At 39.3% G+C, this 24,496-nt stretch overlaps 1 protein-coding gene across 1 annotated transcript in view; it reads left to right on the top strand.

Annotated features, from left to right (window-relative positions):
* The first annotated feature begins 10,292 nt into the window (after nt 1–10,292).
* The window catches only part of CLCA1 (chloride channel accessory 1), a 31,575-nt gene continuing 17,371 nt past the window's right edge, over nt 10,293–24,496 (top strand). The window contains exons 1-5 of the mRNA XM_032155461.2: nt 10,293–10,499; nt 14,799–14,939; nt 15,111–15,258; nt 17,839–17,944; nt 23,465–23,642. Coding sequence (XP_032011352.1) covers nt 10,338–10,499; nt 14,799–14,939; nt 15,111–15,258; nt 17,839–17,944; nt 23,465–23,642 — 735 coding nt within the window. The 5' untranslated portion in view covers nt 10,293–10,337. The remainder of the gene's footprint in view (nt 10,500–14,798; nt 14,940–15,110; nt 15,259–17,838; nt 17,945–23,464; nt 23,643–24,496) is intronic.

Below are 24,496 nucleotides of genomic sequence, written 5' to 3'. Positions count from 1 at the left end.
AGTTAACCCCTAGATATATCTTACATTTAAAACTTAATGTGACACTGATGGTGAAGCTGCTCATATCAAACTAATCCTCTTACAAATAACAATTATAATTCTGGAAAAAAATGTAGAACACAACTATTTAAGCAAGGATCCTGACAAAAGCAAGCAGAAACTGAAGGAGATATGACCCTTAAAAGGGGAGAATAAATAGAGGTGGGATCCACATTTAACCAAATTTTTCCCCAAAGGATCTCCCTAGTTTGCTCAGAACATCTGGATAGAGCTCAATCAGAAAGTAGCCATCATTCCAGGTTGACAAGTCAGAAGTAAGCAATCTGGGTGTCAGATTAGTTGGAAATTGAGGAAGGGAATCCCAAAAAGAAGCAACCACAAAGAGGAAAGTCCCCAAACCTGCATCCTCTCAATCTGAAAAAAAAACAAAAACCCAAATTTGATTTAAACTATCAATCCACAGATCTTAGATGTTCAAGTGAGCCTAAAATAGGATCTATACAAAGAAAACACCTAGGCGTATCATAGGAATGATGACTGACTACTCATCAGAAACAACTGAGGCCACAAGACAATAAAATAGCATTTTAAAGTGCTCAAGAAAATCTGTCAACATAGAATGATTTCAAGCAAAAATGTCTTTCAAAATGTAGATAAGTAGAAGCTAATTTTTGCCAGCAAGAAATACCAAAGAAATTTCTTTAGGCTGAAGGAAAATGATGTCTGATGGAAAAACAGATCTATAGCATTGAAGGGTTTTTGGAAATTATAGGTTGGGCACGGTGGCTCATGCCTGTAATCCTGGCACTTTGGGAGGCCTAGGTGGGTGGATCACCTGAGGTCAGGAGTTCCAGACCAGGCTGGCCAACATGGTGAAAACCTGTCTCTACTAAAAATACAAAAATAGCTGGGCATGGTGGCAAGTGCCTGTAATCCCAGCTACTCAGGAGGCTGAGGTAGAAGAATCACTTGAACCTGGGAGGCGGAGGTTGCAGTGAGCTGAGATAGTACCACTGCACTCTAGCCTGGGAGACAGAGTGAGATTCCATCTCAAAAAAAAATAAAGAAAGAAAGAAATTATAAATAGGTAGGTAAGTATCTATGCTGTTGGTTTGCCTTACCCAATTCCTTTAAAAAACAATTAACTATAGCAGAAATAAAAGCAATATATTGTGGTATTAATAACAAGAAGTAAGATATAAGATAATAAGGGCAGAATGAACATAAAGGTGGCAAACGGAATTATCGAAGGGTACTCTCATTATACGTAAAGTGGTATAATATTAATTCAGAGTAGACTGGGATAAATTAAGAACGCGTAACTCTTTTAGCACCCATTAAAAATAGAGAATTGAGGCCAGGTATGGTGGCTCACACCTATAATCCTAGCACTTTGGGAGGCCTAGGTGGGAGGATTGCTTGAGCCCAGGAATTGGAGGCCTGCTGGGGCAACAAAATGCGATCCCATCTCTACAAAAAATCCAAAAAATTAGGTGTTGTGGCACATGCCAGTAGTCCCAACTACATGGGATGCTGAGGCAGGAGAATCACTTGAGCCTAGCGGGTCAAAGCTGCAGTGAGCTATGTTCGTGCTACTGTACTCAGCCTGGATGACAGAGTGAGACCCTGTCTCAAAATACATAAAATAAAAATATCTAAAATAAAAATATGCTAAACATCCTACAATGCACAGGACAGCCCCTGTTAGCAGCAGTTAATCCACATGGGTCTGCAGCAACTCAATTCTTGCCCCCTTGAAGGAAAGAATTTGACCAAGGGGCATAAGGTAGAGTGAGAGACTGAGGCAAGTTTTTGAGCAGGAGTAAGAGTTTATTAAAAAGCTTTGGAGTGGGAACAGAAAGTACACTTGAAAGAGGGCCAAGTGGGCAACTTGAGAGATCCAAGTGCCCTCTTTGACCTTTGACTTAGGGTTTTATACATTGGCATGGTTCCGGGGTTTGCATCTCTCCTCCCTTGGTTTTTTTCTTGGGGCAGGCTGTCCGCATTCGCAGTGGCCTGCCAGCACTTGGGAGGGGAGCATGCACAGTATGTTTACTAAAGTTGTGTGCATGTTCATTTTAGGCATTTTTTTCCTTACCAGTCGAGTGTTCCTAGAGGAAGGTCATATACCAGTTAAACTCCACCATTTTGCCTCTTAGTGCACATTCTTGAGCCCACCTGCCCAATTCCTGAGATTTTACTGGGAAGCTGCTAATCGCCAGCTTCAGGTGTTTTCTATCTATTGGGAAACTACCTTCTCCTGGTGCTGGCTGCAACCAATTATTATTTTAGAGAGACAGTTTAACAACTGCCTGACCATCACCTGATGGCTGCCTGACATTCCTGGTGGAGGGTGGGGAGTCTGTCTCCAGTCCTACTCATGTCTGCCTAGCTACCTACTCTAACACCCCTACAACAAAGAATTATTCAGCCAAAAATGTCAATAATGTTGAGGCTGAGAAACCTTGCTTTCTAAGGAGGAAGAGAAAGAGGCAAGGATATTTGATACATAAAGAAAAGAAAAAGTGGCCTTATTGAAGAGAAAAACAGGACAAGAGTATGAACCAGATCTAAATAAAGCTGATAAGACAAAAGAGAAGAAAGAATACATTTAAAACAAAATTAAGATGATCTATAATGGAGGATTGGATGTATAAGACTGGCAGAAAATCCAACTCATGAAAAATAAAGATGGAATGTATATAAAGTTGGGTGGATGCTGCATTATGTGTTAAGATCTGCAAATGCAAAATGAAGGGAAACAGGAAGTAGAGGCAGAGGGAAGTCAGATGAGTAGCAGGCTCTGAAAGAAAGAAAAATCCTATTTCTTGTGTATGTATATATTACAGGAAGTTTAATGCGCAGATCCGGCACAAAAAAGAGAGGTGAAGTAAGGTATGAAAGGGACACATCAAAGAGTACACAGTGATAGAGAAACACACAAAGACATAGATACACAGGCATGGAGGTGATTAGAGCTTGCTCCCAAAGATCAAAAGCCATGCCTTGGTCCAAACATCCCTCCTGCCCTTAGAATGAGTAGCTCTTATCAGCAAGATGGTTCCCGAAATGGGTGGAGAGTGACCCAGATGGTGGCCACTTTATTTCCCAGTCCCTCTCAGCTACAAGCTGCTGAGTCTTATCAAAAAGCTGCTTTCTGACAACTGTTGCCTCAAGGACCCAGGAAGGAGGAAGCTATCCAGTATAGTGGGCAATTACTTTCTATTTCCCTAGCTCTGTGTAGCAAAAGCAATATAAAAGAACAAACATCTAAAAGGAGTATGTTTTAAATTAGCATGATCTTACTTCACACCAACATAGGAAAGAAGAAGCAAGAAAATGAAGAAGATAAAAGGTGGAGAGGGGACCGTGGAGAAGAAGAAGATTGCCATTTTTGAATGCACAGGCTTTTATAAGAAACCAATGAGGGCTAGGTGTCTCATTTGCATAAGGCATGAATTTCTGGTAGCTCCACCCTGTCCTCCTAGTGTGCATGTGGGCCCTAAGCTTGAGTTACTCCATATTGCTTTGTTCCTCTTACTGCACATGTGTTAGTGGACAGAATTTTCCATTGCAGGCATGTCTGGGTAAGTCACCTGTGTAGCCTTTTTTATCTGTGCAGTTGTGGGCGTGTCTTAGGCAAGCCCCTCTGTGCAAGTTCCCTTATCTATGTCTGCTGGTTGTTCTTTTGTTTGAAAGAATTCAACCAAAGACCCACCCTAACTGCCTGCTTGACTGGTGTCTTCCTTCTCTCTCAAAACACCCCCATTGCCCTCTGAAGCTTGGCTGAAAAATCAACTCACAAAAGGCAGATTAGTTGGAAAAATGGCATACAAATTTATAATGTGCACATGGAGAGAATCACAGAATGATTGCCCACCCTCTAACAGAGTTCAGAAGCTTGTCTACCGTCCTGGCAAAACAGATTATGACACAGGGGGAAGAGGAATATAATATATTAGTGTGTATATATATAATATTTATAATAGTACATATTAATACTACAGGGAAATTAAATTAAAAATCAAAAATAAATCACTAGAGAATCCCCAAATGTCTGGAAATTAAGCAACGTATTTCCACATAACTCATATGTGAAGAAAGAACTCACAAGGAAAATTAGAAAACAGTTTGTAATCCCACCACTTTGGGAGGCTGAGGCTGGAAAATCACTTGGGGCAGGTAGTTCAAGACCCGCCTGGCCAACACGGCAAAACCCCATCTCTACAAAAAATACAAAAATTTACCAGGCATGGAGGCGTGGGCCTGTAATCTCAGCTACTCGGTAGGTTGAGGCACAAGAATAACTTGAAACCGGGAGGTGGAGGTTGAAGTGAGCAGAGATTGTGTCACCACACTCCAGCCTGGGTAACAAAGCAAGACACTGTCTCAAAAAAAAAAAAAAAGCATATTTATATTCTGTCTGTATACACTCTGAAACAGTTTTTATGACTATTTCTTAGTTTCTTAAATTTCCTCCTGACTATTGCTTTAGCTTTGTCATATAAATTTTGATATGCCATATTTTAATTATCATTTAGTTCCAAATATTTTCTAATTTTCGTGTGTGTGTGTGTGTGTGTGTGTGTGTGTATTCTGAGACAAGGTCTCACTCTGTCACCCATGCTGGAGTGCAGGTGGTGTGATCTCGGCTCACTGCAACATCCATCTCCCAGTTTCAAGCAATTCTCCTGCGCTGGGACTACAGGTCTGCACCACCATGTCCAGCTAATTTTAGTATTTTTTTGTAGAGATAGGGTTTCACCATGTTGGCCAGGCAGGTCTTAAACTCTTGGCCCCAAGTCATCTGCCTGCCTCAGCCTCCCAAAGTACTGAGATTACAGGCGTGAGTCACCACGCCCAGCCTCAGAATATCCTTGATACTGATACTTGGCAAGGACACGACAGAAAAGGAAAAGTACACACCAATCTTACGAGCAAATATGCAAAAATCCTAAGCAACATATTAGCAAATTGAAAGGACACTACATCATGATCAACTAAGATTTACTCTAGGAATGGAAGAGTGATTTAACATTGAAGAATCAATCATTGTAACTCATCACGTTATCAGAACAAAGAAGAAAAATTATATACTCATCCTAATAGATATTTAAAGAGCATTTGATAAGATTCAACACCTATTCATGATTTAACAACAACAAAAAAACACCTCTCAAAAAACTAGGAATAGAAAAATGCTTTTTTTTTTTTTTTTAAGACAGGGTCTCAAGGTCTCACTCTGTTCAAAGTGAGAGTGAGAGGCAGGATTGCAGGAGTATAGTGGCTCTCCTGGGCTTAAGCAATCCTCCCACCTCAGCCTCCCAAGTAGCTGGGACTACAGGGACATGGCACCACACCTGCCTAATTTTTGTATTTTTTGCAAAGACGGGATTTCACCATGTTGCCCAGTCTGGTCTCAAACTCAAGCAGTCCTCCTGCCTTGGCCTCTCAAAGTTCTGGAATTACAGGTGTGAGCTACTGCACCTGGCCCAAAGAGACTTTCTTAATCTGATAAAGGTATATACAAAATATCTCTAGGTAACAGCATGCTTCATGATAAAATATAGAATTCTTTAGAATGTTTTTCTCTCAGAGATTGGGAACAAGAAAAAAAATATCCATTCTTTTCACTATTCAATATTGTACTCAAGGTCCTAGCTAATCCAATATGAGAAGGAAACAAAAATATTGGAAAGGAAGAATCCATATGTTATTACTCACAAATGACATAATTATATACATAAAAAATCCAAGAGAATCTACAAATACTAGAAATAAGTGAATTAAACAAGTTCACTAAATTTAAGGTCCGTACATAAAAATTTATTATATTTTTATATACCAGCGATTAGCAATTAGAAAATGGAATTTTATAAAAATACCATTTACAATAGCACCAAGAAAAACCCCTAAGAATAAATCTAATGAAAGATGCGCAAGATCTCTATCCTGAAAACTATAAACCACAGTTAAGACAAATTAAATAAAACTCAAAATGAAGAGAAATACCATCTCCATGGTTTGAAATACACAATATAATAAAGATGTCAATTTTTCCAAAATTGATCTATAAACTTAATGCATTCCTATAAAACCCAGATTTTTTGTATGTGAAATTGACAAGCTGCTTTGAAATTTTATATTGAAATGCACCTAATGTAGCCAAAATAGTCTTGAATAAAAACAAATCTGGACTGTTTACACTACCAGGTAATCAAGGTAAGGACAGTCACACAGACCAATGGAACAAGGAACAGAACAGAGAGTTCAGAAGCAGACCTGCACATCTGCAGTCACTTCATGCACAACAAAAGCACAACTGTAATTCAGTAGGGGAAATTATGGTCTTTTCAATAAATGCTCTCGGCTTACTGGCTATCACAGAGGAAAACAAAACAAAACAAAAACCTTGAACCTTTCCTCACACCATACACAAAAATATTTTGAGATCAATCAGTATACCTAAATGTTAAAGGTCAAGCAGCAAGGCTTCTAGAATCATATATTGTATAATATCTTCATGAATTTGGGAAAGCTGTCTTAAATATGACACAAAACCATTACACATAAAAGATTAAATTGGATGGTACTAAAATTAAAAACCTCTATTCATCTAATGATACTATTAAGGCAAGCCACAAACTAGAAGATATTTTCAATATATCTTTCAATACAAAAGACTCAGTATCCAGAACATATAAAGAACTCCCATAAATCAATAAGAAAAAGACAATTTAATTAAAAATTGTGCAAAAAAAACTTGAAGAGATACTTCACAAAAGTATACCTTTTTATATGTATATAAAAAGGCCTTTAACAACATTAATCATTAGGGAAAATGCAAATCAAAACCACAGAACAATATGACTACACTACCAAGAAAATGGATAGTTAGAAAGACTGACAGTACAATGTACTGGTGGAAATGTGGAATAACTTGTACAATCACTTGAAAAGTATTTGGGAGATCAACATAATCTAGTATCAAGGAAAAACTTCATGCAAACACTTGTTAAAGATAGTAAGGGGTGGGAGGCATGGTGATAGGTACAAGGACCATTGCAAGGAGGTCTTGCAGTTGGGGAGAGAGAGTGAATTAACTCCAACTCCAATAAGGACAAGTGGGAATTTATAACCAAGGAGAAGGGTGGGGTTAGTGGATGAAAAATGCCTATGAGGAAACATCAAGGATAAGGAATGTCTGGCTAAAATGACTTGATAGGGTCATTGCTGAAGGCAGGCCATGGTGGAAAGATGCTGAGAATGGTCAGATATCAAACGTGGGGATTTTCCCTAAACTGACTTAGCAGGATTCTTGCTCAAACTGGATTCTGCAAGGACAGAGAGGGAAGCCCAAGGTCAGATCTAGTCAGAGAAGACTCAGGATCCTGACTTAAGTTTTGGTCAAAGGAGGGAGTCTTTGTCACTAGATAGATGTATACCCTGTCACCCAGCAACGTCACTCTTTGTATATTCGCAACTGAAATCAATGCTTACATCTATGGCAACTTCATTCATAATAGTCCCAAACTGGAAATAGTCCAAATGTTCATCAAGAGCGGGTGGTAAGTAAATTGCAGTATATTTTTACAGTGGAATGGAATGGAAAAAGAACATATTACTGCTACATTCAACAACCTGGCTGAATCTCACATAGAAAATGTTATGTCACAGTAGCGAAATGCAAGAGTACATATAGCATATTTCTGTTTATATGAAGTTCAAAAGCAGGCAAAATTAACCTATGTGTCAATAGAAGTCAGAATAGCAATTATCTTTTGGGGGGATTGACTGGAAGGGAATGCAAAGGAAACTTCTAGAATGCTGGAAATATTCTTTGGTGAAAGGTTGTCCCTTAGGGTGCTAACTCCCTGCATCTCTGGTTTGTGTTATTTGGCCCATTTGGGCTGCCTCTGACAAAGCCAGATCCCAGTGCCATGGTGTAGTGCTTTATCTGAGCCAAAGCCTCTGCACATCCATTCAATCCAGACTTGGGCACGGGAGAGAATGGAGGAGCTGCCCACACAGTCTGCACAGTGAAGGCCATGCTAAACTAGGCCCTCTTCTTGGGGAAAGCTAAGAAGAAACACTGGTATTAGGAGATGTGTGAATTTTAGCAGCAGCCAGAACTCTCCACTGAGCAAGCAGCCAAGACCCAGCTTGCAGGGAATGCCAAGCAAATTTGGAGAGCACTTAAACTGAGTCTGTCACACCAGATGACCTCTGTCATAGGGAAATGCAGCAGCTGCAGCCAACAAAGGCAGGACAACTAAAGACCCCACTCAGGGATGAAGGGTAGGATTACCCCAACAAGAGAACAAACAATACAGATCAGCCAAAATGCTGAGTAAAAGTGAGGGAAATAGGTGATAAAGGAGGGAGATTATAAAAGCCTTGAGACCAGCTGTAACAGCAGGCGTTGCAATTTATTTCAATAACCCTCTTGCCTTATGCATTTGAGCAGATTGCAATTGACCACCACTTTGAAGGAGATTCTGTAAATGATTAAACTTGTACCTTCTCTCAGAGAAAAAGTGAGACAGCTCATGCTCACACACACAAATCCTACATTATAATATTGGAACTTGATATGATGAAAGTACTAGAGTGAATCTGAGCAGCTCAAAGAGTGGACTGTATCAGACTCTTCTTATTGAACTTCCTCAGAGTTGCTTGGTTCCATCTGTCTACTGGGCACTCAGTCATTTGTTCCACCTCAGTCACTATCCACTCCTTGCAGGTGCAAGCAGTTCCACTGCCCGAGGTCAAGCTTCCACCTCTTGTAACCCCTGGCTCCTCACATACCACAAGGCATGGGGCTCTCTCTTTCTAAGCGACTGCCAAAAGGGCTGGATGACACAGCCAGGAAGTCTGGGGGGGAGATGATCGCCTGTAGAAGATGAGAAGGAGCCAAACACTTTTCCTTCCTCTCTCCAAAGGGCTGCTCCAAGGCGTGGTTTCTTTGCACAGCCCCTTAGGAGACATCCCACACAGGAAGGCAAGGGCACCTGTGGGCTGGCCTGCTGGGTCTCTCCATTGCAGGGCTTAGTAATGCTCCTCCTTTAGTTGCTTCCCAGCCTTCCCTGACTCATTTCCCCATTCCCTCATTCTCACTGCTCTGGGATTAAACTCTCAAACTCTTAGCACATATGCCTGCCTTAGGCTCTGTTTTTTAGGGAACCCAGGCAAAGACACATACATTTGGGGTCTGAGATATCTTGGAATCTAAATTTTTAAATTTTGTATGAATAATAAACGTATACGTATTTTGATATAAAAGCATATCTTGGATCATCTGGACAACCACGTTATAATTGAGTATTTCCACTCTATTTCAGTGTTTCCCTTTTAATTGCTTAAGATTATGCTAGACAAGATGAAATTGATGCTTACCACCATCTGAAGACCAAATGAATTTATGAACAAAGAGACATTTCAAGTATTTCAATACAAGAAAATGGAGGGCTAATTAGAGGTTCCAACTGAGGTTTGGCAAACTGAAAGAATATATACAGCCACTGACAGCCCATAATTCATGTTTCTAGGGACATTTAGTTTCAGCAAAATAATTTAATGATGTTAACTGGAATTTTATTGACTGGTAGAAGCTATGCAATAGAGAAAGCAGAAGTCTGATGAGGAACTTGAAGGAGTATGCTTTGCAAAGTAAGATATACATTTTATCTTTACTCTCCATTATAAAATAGTCAATAATATCTATATCACTTGCTAATGCTTTTGGTACAAATGGATGTGGAATATAATTGAATATTTTCTTGTTTAAGGGGAGCATGAAGAGGTGTTGAGGTTATGTCAAGGTAAACAAAACCGCCATTGTGGTAAAGACCACCATGAGGGATAACTGGATATATGGCTTACAAAATGTTTATTGAATATGCAGAACAGTCTGGATTTTCCTGGGCAGGAGGGGGTTGGGGTGGCTTTGGGTGGGTTGGTGTCCATGGCTTGGTAAACATTTCCAGGAAGTAAACAAACCTATCAACAGCCAAGCTGCTTGTCACCTGTGAGTGCTTCCAAGGAACCGGATGTGGGCTCCCCCACCCTCACCCCAGCATCCGGCACAGCTGAAGGCAAATTGAAATATTTACAAGTATGTAATTTGAGACTAAGATATTGTTATCATTCTCCTATTGAAGACAAGAGCAATAGTAAAACACATTCAGGTCAGGGGGTTAAACACCTGTGATAAACCACTTTTGATAAGTTGGAAACGTGTGTCTATATTTTCGTATCTGTATATATATAATGGTAAAGAAAGACACCTTCGTAACCCGCATTTTCCAAAGAGAGAAATCACAGGGAGATGTACAGCAATGGGGCCATTTAAGAGTTCTGTGTTCATCTTGATTCTTCACCTTCTAGAAGGGGCCCTGAGTAATTCACTCATTCAGCTGAACAACAATGGCTACGAAGGCATTGTCGTTGCAATCGACCCCAATGTGCCAGAAGATGAAACACTCATTCAACAAATAAAGGTAAGTTCATAGTAATTACCCATGCTTTTTAAAAAATAGCATAATGTTGTGATGGAGAGAACATGAGTGCCCTATTCCAGCTGCACGGCACTGGCATGTATTTTTATGTCTAAGTCTCAGTTTCCTCATCTGTAAAATGGAAATAATAATAAATTAGCCATTAGGATTCTTGTGTCAGGTAAGATAATAAATGCAATGCACGTAACTCAGAGTGATACATTGTTGGCAATTGATAAATGATAAATTGATATGTACTGCTGTGGATTATGTCACTGGAAATTATTTAGTTCTATAGTAAGGCAGAGTCAGCTACATTTGACAGATATGGTGAGATGCACAGATCCTTTGCCTGATTTTACCCTTGGCATGAGTCAGACTCTCCTTTTATTCTCCTAATTGGAACCCCCTTCCCTGTGATCCTAAAAGGAGCCCCAGATGCAAATCTCTGATGTAAGAACAACCCTGACCCTCTGATGGGAGAAAACCTTGCATTTTATCAGCCCCAATTTAAGGGATCCTTTCAGAGATTTCTTGCTACCTCTTATGTAGCGGAAGGGAAAGGAAGAAGACTTCCTGTCCTGGCAGGGGCATCTATACTCTTGAAGAAGGTCTTGTACAACAACCACAGCTAAAACTAAGAGGGAAATGCTTTATAAAAGATTGCCCTGGAATCTGGCTGTAACACATCCAGAGGCAGTGCTGTACTAGTAAGAGTATCAGTCCGTAAAATGGGAATAATAATAATAAATATCTCCCTTATCGGATTTTGTGAGGATCAAAGTTAAAAATGCATGCATATAGAGGGAAGCTGGGTGGAGTATGTAAGAATACGGTGCAATATTTTGCATGTCTTCTGTTAATCTAAATTTATCTTAGAACTTTAAAAAATAACTTTAAAATGCATGCATAGTGCCTGGTACATAGGAAGAGCTCAATAAATGGTGGATATAGTCATTGGCTCTCTCTAGATGGAAAATTAATAGAACAAGGGCCCAGAGGGATTTCCCCAGAGATCCATTGCTCTAAGCAGAGGCAAATACAGAAAGATAATATTTGGAATGAAAACCATCTCTACCTGCTGGGAGTGTGTGGTTAGAGAATTGCAGCAGTAGGGGATGGGGAACAGAGTGAAGGGTGTCACTCACCATAAAGCTTACCTACTTAACCCAAAGAGGATCAGGCTGTCTGTGATAAAAGGGAGATTCAGACCTCTTGAATCTCTCAATCATCTAAAATGTTGAGTGAGTTTTTGGAGTTTTTGATTGTTTCTAAATTTGGAAGTGGCATCAGCAAACACGTAACCAGTGTGTTTCGGTCTCTGGCTAGACAGTGGGGTTCAGCAATATGCCAGGAGAATGTAGATGCCGTATTCATCTTCAGTGACCGTGGTAATTTGTATCTACAGTATATAGTGACTAGAGCTTTCAAAGTGCTTCCACTTCATTGTCCTTGGAGGTTTTCTTCCTGAGGTACGTACTTCTCACTACAATTATTAAATTGGCTTTCCAGTATGGATCCTAAAGTTGGGGGTGAGATAAGTTGGCTTCCATCATTTCCTTCTCTGTAACAAGAACACTTAAGTGAATAGAATGCTCAGAGTCCCTAACTCCTTCCTATTCGATGTCCCAGATCTGCAGAGTTGAGGGACCTCATCGAGGGCTTGGAGACCTTTCCCAACCATTCCTCCCTCTGCTCCAACAACCTTCTTGCTGATGAGAGACTTTCCCCTGGTGCCCCTGTGGGGACAGAAGCCCCTAAGTCAGCTTTAAAAATGCTTGCTTCAGCAGGACAGTCCCCAGATTTCCCTGCCTACAAGAGCAGTTGAGGGTTCTGCACCACTTCCATCCACTGCATTCTTGCTAATATTAGCAGGGGGAGTACATGTCACAAGATGAGGAAGGGAGAGTCACAGAGAAACTCTCTCTTCCCCCGTCAAATATACATACACACACACGCACAAGCACGTGTGCACACACACAAGCCCATGCACACACGCAGACATACACTCGCGCATACACACACACACACACACACACACAAGAAGGTACACAATAGGGTTATTTTGGAGTCTCTGCAATATGCAGGACTCCAGGTACTGCCTGTCTTGGCACTTCTATACCAGTTTTCCACTTACCAAACCCACTTTATTTATCTATTCGTTTGTTTATTCATTCAACAAATATTTACAGAGCATCTAAATTATGTCAGGTACCAGAAGTCCAGTGGTCAATATACTGTCCCTGTCCTGATGGAATTTCTAGCCCATCCTATAAACTGTCACCCCCAACCTTCTCTCAGCCTGAGAGTCTAAGTGTGTATTAGGATACGAGGTGATTTTCTGAAAATCTGGAACAGATGCCAAAACAAAGATCCCTTATTATTGTTTCTATTACAATGTGGAAGACAAGAGCATTTCATGCTACTTATTCTTCCCGGGAGATATTAGAAATTCACATTTCACAAGTCAAATGGTAAAATACTCCAATATATGAAGTTTTATATCTACTTTTCAAGTCTTTGGTGATCTTGGCTTATTTTTTAATTTTATTTTTTAAAATGACATAATATTAAACTCTCCTAGTGAGTATTAAAAATCTGGGAGTTTTAGAAGAAGAAAACGTAAATCATTAAGAACACTTAAAAAAAATAGAGGCAACCATAATTATCACTATTTGAAAGGGAGAAACAGAGGGTCAGAGATAAAATAAGTTCCTCAAGTTTACCCCTTAGGAAGAGGCACAGTAGGACTTACCCATGCACTAATACCCAAGTGTTGCTTCCCCATAAAATGATGAAGCGTTTCTGCTCCTAACACGACCCCCACTAGGCAATGGAGTCTAGTCACTCTGGTCTGTTCCCACGAGGACTTTGCTCCTGCAATGACCCCTTTTTCTTTTACATTTTTGGGTTTTTTTTTTTCCGTTAGCTTAGAAATACTTTATAATAGTTCCCACTAAAACAAACAAAACTGTCTTGTCCTGAAGTCCACTTCCAGCTGCTGCCAATTTCTCCATTCCCCTTTAGTTCACAGAAAAACTTCTGAACCTGTTGTTGTCTGTATTTACTGTCTCCACTGCCTCACCTCCCACTTTCTTGAATCCACTCTTAAGGAGCTGCTGTCTTTATTCTGCTACTAGGGCTCACCATGCTGCCAAGTCCAGTGATCAGTTCTTAGTCCTCATATGAAGTGATGGCTCAGCAGTGCTTGACACCGATGATCACACCCTCCTCCCTATAGCACTCTCATCCCGCAGCTCCTCATTTCCTCTACAGGCACTGACTGCCCTTCTGAGGCCCCTGTATTGGCTCCTCCTCTTTCTACCTCTGAATGCTGGGGTCCCCCACATTCCCTGGGCTCAGTCTCCAGCCTCTTCTTTCCTCGGTCTATGCTCACTTTCGAAGCAAATGGTTTTCAGTCCTAACAGATACACTGCCCCCTTTCTATAACAGTATCTTCTATCACTCTCCCTACTCTACTGTCTTAACATATCTCAGGGAACCTGCAGACACATTTATAATTTAACACTGTAGCTATTTCATTTTAGAGAAGTAAAATTAGGTGTAATTTGAAAATATATAATTATGCTATTTTCTTGTGTCTCTTAGTACCACACTGCACGAAAAATAAATACTTCTATCAGCACTTGGCAAAGTTTAAAAAAAAGAAAAATGAATAAATAAATAATACCACAACATTTAGTATTACATTTAATTTGACTTAGTATATAATCCCAAAATTATTACAAGAGTCAGCAGGTGTTAAAATCACATTCACTTTTTCTCTTCATTACTACTTGCTGTGAGACCTTGAGAATTATACTAAGTCTCAGTTTCACCTTCAGAGATTTATGGATCCTCAAAGGAGCAAGTGAAATGCATAGCTAATATTTTATACTTGCTTGTGTGAAGTAAACATTGTTCCTAGCACATCACATGCTTCACTTTGTTCCTCACCACAACCTTATCAGCCAGTCACTATAATATAATATCCCATTTTGTAAATGGGAAAACTGAGGCTCAGAATTAGAAATTGCCAAATGTTCCACAAAAAGTGGTGCAGCCAGGATTAGAGTCTGTCTCCAGGGTCTGCATTGTTACTGATTATTCGGTGACACAGAATATTTGGCAAATGCTCTCAAAGCTTAGCTATTATTATTAAAAGGTATTTCTACATTTCTTCTTCCCATCTTAACGAAAAACTAGTTTTTGAAAATGTGAAATCCAGATGTGAATTTGAATGACTGATAATTTAATTTATTTTCAGTCCATTGTTAATGTATGCTTTTTTTTTCTTCCCAGGACATGGTGACCCAGGCATCTCCGTATCTGTTCGAAGCTACAGGAAAACGATTTTATTTCAAAAATGTTGCCATTTTGATTCCTGAAACATGGCAGACAAAGGCTGACTATGTGAGACCAAAACTTGAGACCTACAAAAATGTGAGAATATCAAGTTTTTCTTTAAAATTCCACTTTCTCCTGTAACCAAGATTTTTTAAAATCAAAATACTCTAGAATCAAATGTGATTGTTTGAAACTTACTCCAGTACGAATATGGTTAATTCATTTGCTGAAACTTTGTGATGATAAAAACTTTTTCTTAAATTTCAGGCTGATGTTCTGGTTGCCGAGTCTACTCCTCCAGGTAATGATGACCCCTACACTGAGCAGATGGGCAACTGTGGAGAGAAGGGTGAAAGGATCCACCTCACTCCTGATTTCATAGCAGGAAAAAAGTTACGTGAATATGGACCACAAGGTATGAAATATTCTACCATACTTCTCATACAATTTAACTATTTTATGTTCAAAGTGTATCAACACTAGCATTATCTTTGTGAGTGAGCACGTATAAGCCAAACTATTAGAGATAAAACATCATAGCATTTTTCACTTAAAATAGAACATGCATTTCACTTAGAATTTCCAGCATTTCTCAGCTATGAATTTAATTTACTTTAGATACATGTATAAATATGGTATTTTGAATTCTCGTAAATTATTATTATAGCATCATACTATAACTGTAAAAGAATTTAATTTGTATTAAGTTTCTAAGGATATGTAAGGAGACAACGGAATTAAATCTTCTGCCTGCAATTCATACAATAGCCACCAGATGGCGTATACGTGCAGTGCTCTCAGACGTGCATTCAAATTATTTATGAATCTTGTTAAAATGTGGATTCTCCTTTTGGAGGCCGAGGCGGGCGGATCACGAGGTCAGGAGATCAAGACCATCCTGGCTAACACAGTGAAACCCCATCTCTATTAAAAATACAAAAAATTAGCCGGGCGTGGTGGCGGACGCCTGTAGTCCCAGCTATTTGGGAGGCTGAGGCAGGAGAATGGCGTGAACCCCGGAGGCGGAGGTTGTAGTGAGCCAAGATCGCGCCACTGCACTCCAGCCTGGGCGACAGAGCGAGACTCCGTCTCAAAAAAAAAAAAAAAAAAAAAAAGTGGATTCTCATTCATTAGGTGTGGGGTGGGACTCAAGAATCTGCATTTTTAACAAGCTCACGGGAGATGTTGATTCTACCGGTCTGTGGATCACACTTTGAGTAGCAGACAGAATACCTTTGCAATTCAGCTCTCAAAAACATGTAACTAAAGAAAAAACTCCAATGATAAATAAACTTTATCATTTATATATGAGGTACATATAACAATTATTGGAGGAAATATTAAAAGTAATGACATATATATAAAATGTACTTTCCAAGAATCAAATGTGACTGTTTACTAAATAACTAGCATTAGATTTCTTTACCTCAAAAAAGATTTGGATACCCTGGAACCAGCTTGATTTTTTTTTAACAGAATAAGGCAGAGAAGCAAACGAAAGAACGCTATCCAAGCCCCATCCCCAAACACACTAGAGCGCTTAAAGACCTGGTCAAGAGGATGTGTCAAGCGTACCTCTTTGTTGTTCTGCAACACATTTCACCTCCATAACAGGAACAGAACATTCTCAATGTATGGCTCAACAAACAAGTGTTGAATTGACTGACCTGACTGCCCCATCCCACTCCTGAGCCCACTCCAGCCATCATGATCATATATAAAACCATTCCTTTATAATGTCTCCTTTCTGTATTGTGACTCCACTCCAACTCTCCCACGATCATCGTTAAAGAGACCACCAACACCTACAGAATAAAGTCCCAATCCTTAGTGTGGGATACTAGAGTTTCCACAGAGTGTCCCACCTCACATAACCCTCCAAATTCAGCCTTCCTTGGAATTTACATTCCAGAAAAACTGAGCTGTACATACGTCATTCACTCAAGTTTAACAAATATCACTGAATGCCTGCTAAGTTCTAGACACTATATGCCCGAATATGACAGTGAAGAAGTCATATTGTCTGTCCTCATGGAGACAATTTTCTATTGTGGGAGACTGGCAAGTAAGTAGCAATGACTGTTTATCATTTTAAGTGCCTAACGGGAGATGGTGAAATGCAAACACAGAGTACTGGGCCTAGGATGAGGATTTCAGGGCAGGCTTCTAGGCACACAGAAGCTTGATTTTCAAAGAAGAATAAGAGTTATCCAGGCAAAGATAGGAAGGAAGTATTCCAAGCTAAGGAAACATAGGTAAAAAAAGACCAGAGTTGAACAAGAGCATGATATGACCTAGGAAAAAAAGGAGTTCAGGAATTCATCCTAATTCTAGACTTTGGGAAGTGAGTGGAGAACAGCAAGAAATAAGGCTGCAGAGAAGAGCAGGCCTGAGGCATCAGGGACCTTGTACACCATGTTGAGAAGTTGGACTTACCCTGAAGGATGGAGACATGGAGGCCAATCTGGTGACTACTGCAGCAATTCAGGAGTAAGTGGCAATGGGCCTGGAAAGGTGAGAATGAATAAAAAAGACAGAGATGGAGTAAGCAGATCTTGAGGTCTGATGGGATAGGAGCCATGAGGGAGGAGAATTGGTTGAGGATGCTGCCCTGGCTGCTGTAGGAATGCCTGGGCTCCCGTAGCCGCCTTTGCTGACCTCTGTCATCATACCTGCACCACCAGGCATTTTAGCTTCTAATCACACATGCCCTCCACTACGCCAGGAGCTATGTGAGGATAGGGCAGCTGTTTCTCTGTGTCTGAATAACGGCTTGGCACTTACTAGGTGCCTGATTAACATTTGATAAGCCAAAATAAGTATTTATATTTTAAGAAAATATACAGTTATGATATTAAATCTAAAGAAATCAAGTCTTTAATTTAAAAAATTAACACAGCAAAGAATAAATATTCCAAACATTGCTTTCTTCCAATGTGAGAAGGTAATTTTGCCATTCTTATTGTAATCAGTTTTTTAAAATACTTTCTCACAGGTAGGGCATTTGTCCATGAATGGGCTCATCTACGATGGGGAGTATTTGATGAGTACAATAATGATGAGAAATTCTACTTATCCAATGGAAGAATCCAAGCAGTAAGGTATGTATATTTTGATTTAACTTGTTCCAAACTATTTTAAATTGCAACCTTTTTTTTCTTGAATTGATTACTTTAAAAAATGTGTGTCCTGGCTTATTTTCTAATTCAAATTCATTCTTAGTGCCTTCTTTTTCAGATTTCCACAAAACTACCATTTTGTTTACAAGTGGTTCAGTTAATTGAATTCTTCACTCTGCAGCTAGAAATCATTTGCCTCCTTTTTTTTTTTTAACTGTACCAACTATAAAAAATCTACAGTTGCTGTGTTTAGTATCTCCATCATCCCATACCAACATCAGTGACATAAGCAGAGCTAATGAGGCTCTTTAGTGCCTTGAGGGCAGAATAATATCTTCTTTTTTTTTTTTTTTTTTTTTTTGAGAAAGGGTCTTACTCTGTCACCCAGGCTGGAGAGCAGTGATGCAATCACAGCTCACTCCAGCCTCAACCTCCTGGGCTCAAGCAATCCTACCACCTCAGCCTCCCGAGTAGCCAGGACTACAGGCACACATTACCACATCAGACTAATTTTTATATTTTCTGTAGAGATGGAGTCTCACCATGTTGCCCAGGCTGATCTTAAGTTTTCGTACAGGCAGGGTGTCCTTATGTTGCCCAAGCTGGTGTTGAACTCCTGGACTCAAGAGATCCTCCCACTTCGGCCTGCCAAAGTGCTGGGATTACCTCTGACATCATGGTGGCGTGAGCCACCATGCCCGGCCCAGAATGGTATCTGTGTGGACTCTGTCAGTATGAATGGGCTTGGGAGGGACTGTGAAACTTACCTGAAAAACAATCCGCATATCAAAGCAAAACAGAAACTCCTCCCAGTTTGAATTAAACCTTGCGCGATGTCAGTAGAAATCAAGAACAACACTTGGAAAGAACGCTTGGCTGCCATGAATTTATGGGCTAATTCTTGCAACCAGCAGTCTCAGTGCACAAAAACTGCTTTAGTGCAAACAGAAGTGACAGTGAACTTCCTAATTTATTTTAAAGAGTTAGTATAACTCAGATACTAAAACCTGACAAATGGAATGAAAAAAATTCTGTAGCTACAGGCTCTCTAAAAAGATAGAGGCAAAGATTTCAAATAAAAGGATAGTAAATTACATCTGGCAAAATTAAGGGAAAAACAAACATATTAAAGCCAAGTAAGAATGTCTTCCAGAAATCCAAAAATGGATGAATATAGTATATGAAGAAAAGAAGAAAATAAATGATTGTTCCAACAGATTCTCAAAAGAAACTTGATAAAAATGCACATTTATTCCTGCATTTAAAAACAACACCCTCTTTTTAAGTAGAAGTTGGTACAACACCCTCTCCATGTCTGCTTCTGGTCTTGCTTGCCTGATGGCTCTTTAAGGAGGTGCACTCAGCTTTGATTCCTAACTATCTTGACCTAGTACAATTTTTTCAAAAGGGGCTCAGAACACAGTTTTTGCTTCCATTTCTCCCACAGGACCACTACTGCTCTTTACTTTTCCCTTTCTTTATAACAGTCAGACTCTGTACACTTGGCCCATTTCCGTTATATTATGCCTCATTGTTGGATCTCTTCAGGCATAAGAAGACATCAAGTGGGCAGGGCATGGTGGCTCACATCTGTAATCCCAGTACTTTGGGAGGCCGAGGCAGGATCACCTGAGGTCAGGAGTTCAAGACCAGCTGGCCAACATGGCAAAACTCCGTCTCTACTAAAAATACAAAAAAATTGGCCACGTATGGTGGCACACACCTTTAATCCCAGCTACTCAGGAGGCTGAAGCAGGAGAATTGCTTGAACCCAGGAGGCGGAGGTTGCAGTGAGCCGAGATCACACCACTGCACTCCAGCCTAGGCAACAGAGCGAGACTCCATCCCAAAAAAAAAGAGATGCCTTCACCCTGTACACTCTGCACTACATGGACCACAGCCCAGAGGGGCTTCTCTGATGCAATCATACCTTGCTTTGACTTTTCAAACCCAGTGGGCACCATTCCAAACCTGATACCTCTTTCCCAGTTCTCTTTCCTAAGCTTCCAGCCAGTTAGACACCATATATTGCCTTGGCAGAAAGGGTGATTAGTAGTATTTCCTTCTAGAGATATTCTAGAAATGAGTACATATACAACACGTTTTTCTTTCCACAGATAAGACATGATTGCCATGTCCTCTTTAAAACTTTTAATTTTAATATATTAATAATATGTATTGCTCATTATCTTCCAAAATTTTAAATTATTTTTAAGGCTTAGAAGCAATAACACAAATAACAGCACTGCCCAGGACAGGAGGTTACTTCATTCATATGATACAGAACATCTGTTCAAAGCCAACAATCTACCTCATATTTAATAGGGAAACACTAGAGACACTGCCAGGACTAAGAATAGCCACTATTATCACAATTATTCAACCTTGCTTAGGAAATTGTGGCCAATGTAATAAAACTGGGGAGGTTAAAAAGATGGAAAGGAAGAGAGAAAATCATTGTTATGCAGATGATCTGTGATCCACGTAGAAAACACAAGGAAATAAATTGAAATTAAAATTGACAAGGGAAGCCAATAAGGTGACCAGATACAAAATAAATATTCAAATTACTTTTGCATATATTAGCAATAACCAGTTCAAAAATATAATAGAACAATACTCCAAGACAGCAATGAAAGGTATAATAAAAGTAGAAACAATGCTAAGAGATGTGGAAGACGTATTTAAAGAAAACTATAAATTCCTTCTCAAAGGGTTAAAAGAAAACCAAGGTAAATTGAGAGACATTCAATTCATGGAAGATATAAACTCCAACAAAATTCATATATAGGGTTTATGAAATTCTGGTCAAAAGTACATCAATTTTTACCTCATTAAAAAAATCCAAGAGTTCGTTGCATAGACAGCAGCTAAGATCATTTTGGGGACAAGAAAGTAATAAAGGGAATTCTTACTTTTCAAATTTTAAATATGCTATAAAACTACATTAATTAAAACAATGTGGGCCAGAGCATAGCAGCTCACGCCTGTAATCCCAGCACTTTAGGAGGTCGAGGCAGGCGGATCACGAGGTCAGGAGATCGAGACCATCCTGGCTAACACAGTGAAACCCTGTCTCTACTAAAAATACAAAAAATTAGCCAGGCATGGTGGTGGGTGCCTGTAGTCCCAGCTACTTGGGAGGCTGAGGCAGGAGAATGGCATGAACCTGGGAGGCGGAGCTTGCAGTGAGGCGAGATCACGCCACTGCACTCCAGCCTGGGCAACAGAGTGAGACTCCATCTCAAAAAAAAAAAAAAAAACAACAATGTGGGCAGACATTTACACGTATGATAATTTAGTTATTATAGGTAGAATTACAAGTCTGTGAAGAAAGGATTTCTTGAGATAGACAATTTTTTAACTGTGTGGGGAAAAAATTAACAGACTCTTTAAAGATAAAAAGCAAAATGATAATGAAAACTGGAAGAATGTTAATAAGTATCAAATCCCTAGATAGCAAAACTCTTTCAATGCATTCAATCATTGAAAAATATAACTAAGAGAATAATAAATGTGGCTACATATAAATTAAAAATTTTGTTGCACACAAACCAAACATAAACTAAATAAAAAGGAAAAAACAGAAAAAGATATTTGCAAAAACAAAAAAGAAAGGCTTTAGAAGCTTAGTATTGTAACACATAAAGAGCTTTTGAAAAATCAGTAAAACAGTAACATCCAAATAGAAAAATAGACAAAGGAGAAGAATAGATAATTTACAAAAGAAGAAAATAAAATGCCCAGGAGTTTGAGACCAGCCTGGGCAACATGGTGAAACCCCTTCTCTACAAAAAATACAAAAATTGGCCTGGCATGGTGGCACATGCCTGTGGTCCCAGCTACTTGAGAGGCTGAGGTGGAAGGATCACCTGAGCCTGGGGGTGAGGTTGAAGCTTGGGCAACAAGAGTGAGACCCTGTCTCAAGAAAAAGAAAATTAAAGAAATGAAATAAAAATGTCCAATAATAAAAATGTTCATACTTACTAGTAATGATAGATGTAAATTTGACAAGGATGAGATGCATTTATTGTCTAGTAAGTTACTGTCAGTGGGATGAAAGCTCTCAGAGATGGTTGTTAGAGGCATAAATTCATGCAACTTTTCTGGAAAGCAATTTGGGTGACACATATCAAATTAAAAAAAGTCTTGATCCTGCGATTTCATGTTTAAAAATGCATTGTAAGGAAATGATAGAGCAGCTGTATCAACAGGATTTAAAATGTTCAAACTTTTGGATCTAGTAATTACTCAGGGAATCAATCACAGAGCAAACTTGGAAATACAGTCAAAATTGGATATGAAATTTTGTTTATTAATTGATGTTTTACTTTAGTACTGACAAATTGGGAGGGAAAACGAAGTTCAACAAGTTAGTCTGAATACATATGATAGTATTAAAAGATATAAAATTATTAAGATCACATTTTGAATTGTTTTTTTCTTTTTTTTTGGAGACAGTCCCAACTGTGTCTCCCAGGCTGGAGTGCAGTGGCGCAATCTCAGCTCACTGCCACCTCTGCCTCTCAGGTTCAAGCAATTCTCGTGCCTTAGCTTCCCAAGTAGCTGGGATTACAGGTGCGCAACACCATGCCCAGCTAATTTTCATTGTATTTCTGCTAGAGTTGGGTTTCGCCATGTTGCCCAGGCTGGTCTCAAATTTCTGGCCTCAAGCAGTCCGCCTGCCTCAGCCTCCCAAAGTGCTGGGATTACAGGTGTGAGTCACCACACCCAGCCACATTTTGAAAAATAGTAAATAATAATATTAAAAAATTAAATATGCTAAGTTTTTTTAAAGCAGGAAACAAAGCTATCTGTGCAGTGAGTGTTATGTTGATATATACAAAGTGAAAAATGCTTCAACATGGTAACAGTAGCTCATTTCTGATGGTGAGACATGTTTTTTTTCTTTTCTTCATGCTTTTTGCCATTTTCCAAATTTTCTATACCGCTCATGCATTGTTATATACTTAAAAAAATACAATTAAACAATAAGATGTGGGGGAAAGCATTCCAACTATAACAGCAACAAAAGTCATAAATACCTAATGCATGGAAACATTTAAAATACCTATGAACATACCAGAACTCTACAAAAACCATATGAAATAAACTAATTAGAAAACAAACAAACAAGAAATGTCAGCAAATCTTTTGTGGGAATAAAAGAGGGCTCTTGACCTTCTATGGATGAAGGGAATAGATTCAAAGGTGCCTGAGGACTCAGTCTGTATTAATGCTAACAACAGCCCTAAGCCAGACTTGGCTTTTCTGCTGCATAGAAATACATTCTGATGCCATTTTTGTAATCCCCTCAGATACTTTCTGGCAAACAGAAATGACTCTGATGACAAGTTAACAATTTTGCTATGATGGGATGTCCTTGTTTCTTGGATCATGAGAGGAAAATCACAGAAAGGCAATCTGTCAGAAACTGAGCATAGACTCTGACCCTTTGAAATGACAACATCACCTAAACATCTAACCTTCCTATATTTTCAGATGTTCAGCAGGTATTACTGGTACAAATGTAGTAAAGAAGTGTCAGGGAGGCAGCTGTTACACCAAAAGATGCACATTCAATAAAGTAACAGGACTCTATGAAAAAGGATGTGAGTTTGTACTCCAATCCCACCAGACGGAGAAGGCTTCTATAATGTTTGCACAACATGTTGATTCTGTAAGTACCTTGTTCTCACCCCCTCCCTCAGATTCTTATGAATTTAGTGAGGCTTTTACTCCAAGTGCTCCAAGGGAGAATCAAAGTTTAGAGAAATCATCAGTGAGCAGTGGATTATCTCTGGGACAAGCTGGGCGTGCAAGTCAAGGATAAAGTCCTGTCTTCCTTCCTGTCACTCTCCTCGTGCCCACGCTTTCTTCTCCATCATCTCCCTCCCACTAGTTTTTAGTTCAAGTGCTTAGGATTACTTCAAATACTCACAAAGGCATACAAGCACACACATTCTTACTTAAATAAGGACTTTACCCAGGGGGATTAGGCAGTTCCTTTTATTAGTTAATAAAGACATGATCAGTAGGCTCTTGATTTAACTTTCAGAGAGCTCTTTTCAGACTGCATGTTTGCTTTTGGTTGTTAACTGAAATTTTCTATCTTGTTAAGAGTGTTGGTTACATTAGGGAGTTTATACATAGTTTAAATAGCTTTAAATAGTTTCAAAATTCTTAATTTTTTAGTGACTAACTGGTCATAAAATGAACTTGGCCAGTTATTGATATTACTGCTAAATATATAAATCAGAAATTTTGCGCAAAATGAGATTGAAGGCATCAGTTAACTGACTTCAGTGGGAAGTCTCTCTTATCTTCCAGTCTCATATAAAATTACATTTTCCTTTTGGAATAGAGGGTGCAATAAATTGCAAGAGTCTGTCAATAGGAATGGAGCATAAGTTTTTTTTTGTTTGTTTGTTTTTTGTTTGTTTGTTTGTTTGTTTTGAGACGGAGTCTTTCTCTGTCCCCCAGGCTGGAGTGCAGTGGCGCGATCTCGGCTTACCACAACCTCCACCTCCTGGG

The sequence above is a fragment of the Hylobates moloch genome, unplaced genomic scaffold (genome assembly GCF_009828535.3).
Source record: "Hylobates moloch isolate HMO894 unplaced genomic scaffold, HMol_V3 SCAFFOLD_5, whole genome shotgun sequence".
Classification (NCBI taxonomy): Eukaryota; Metazoa; Chordata; class Mammalia; order Primates; family Hylobatidae; genus Hylobates; species Hylobates moloch.
This window is presented reverse-complemented; position numbering and strand designations above follow the sequence as displayed.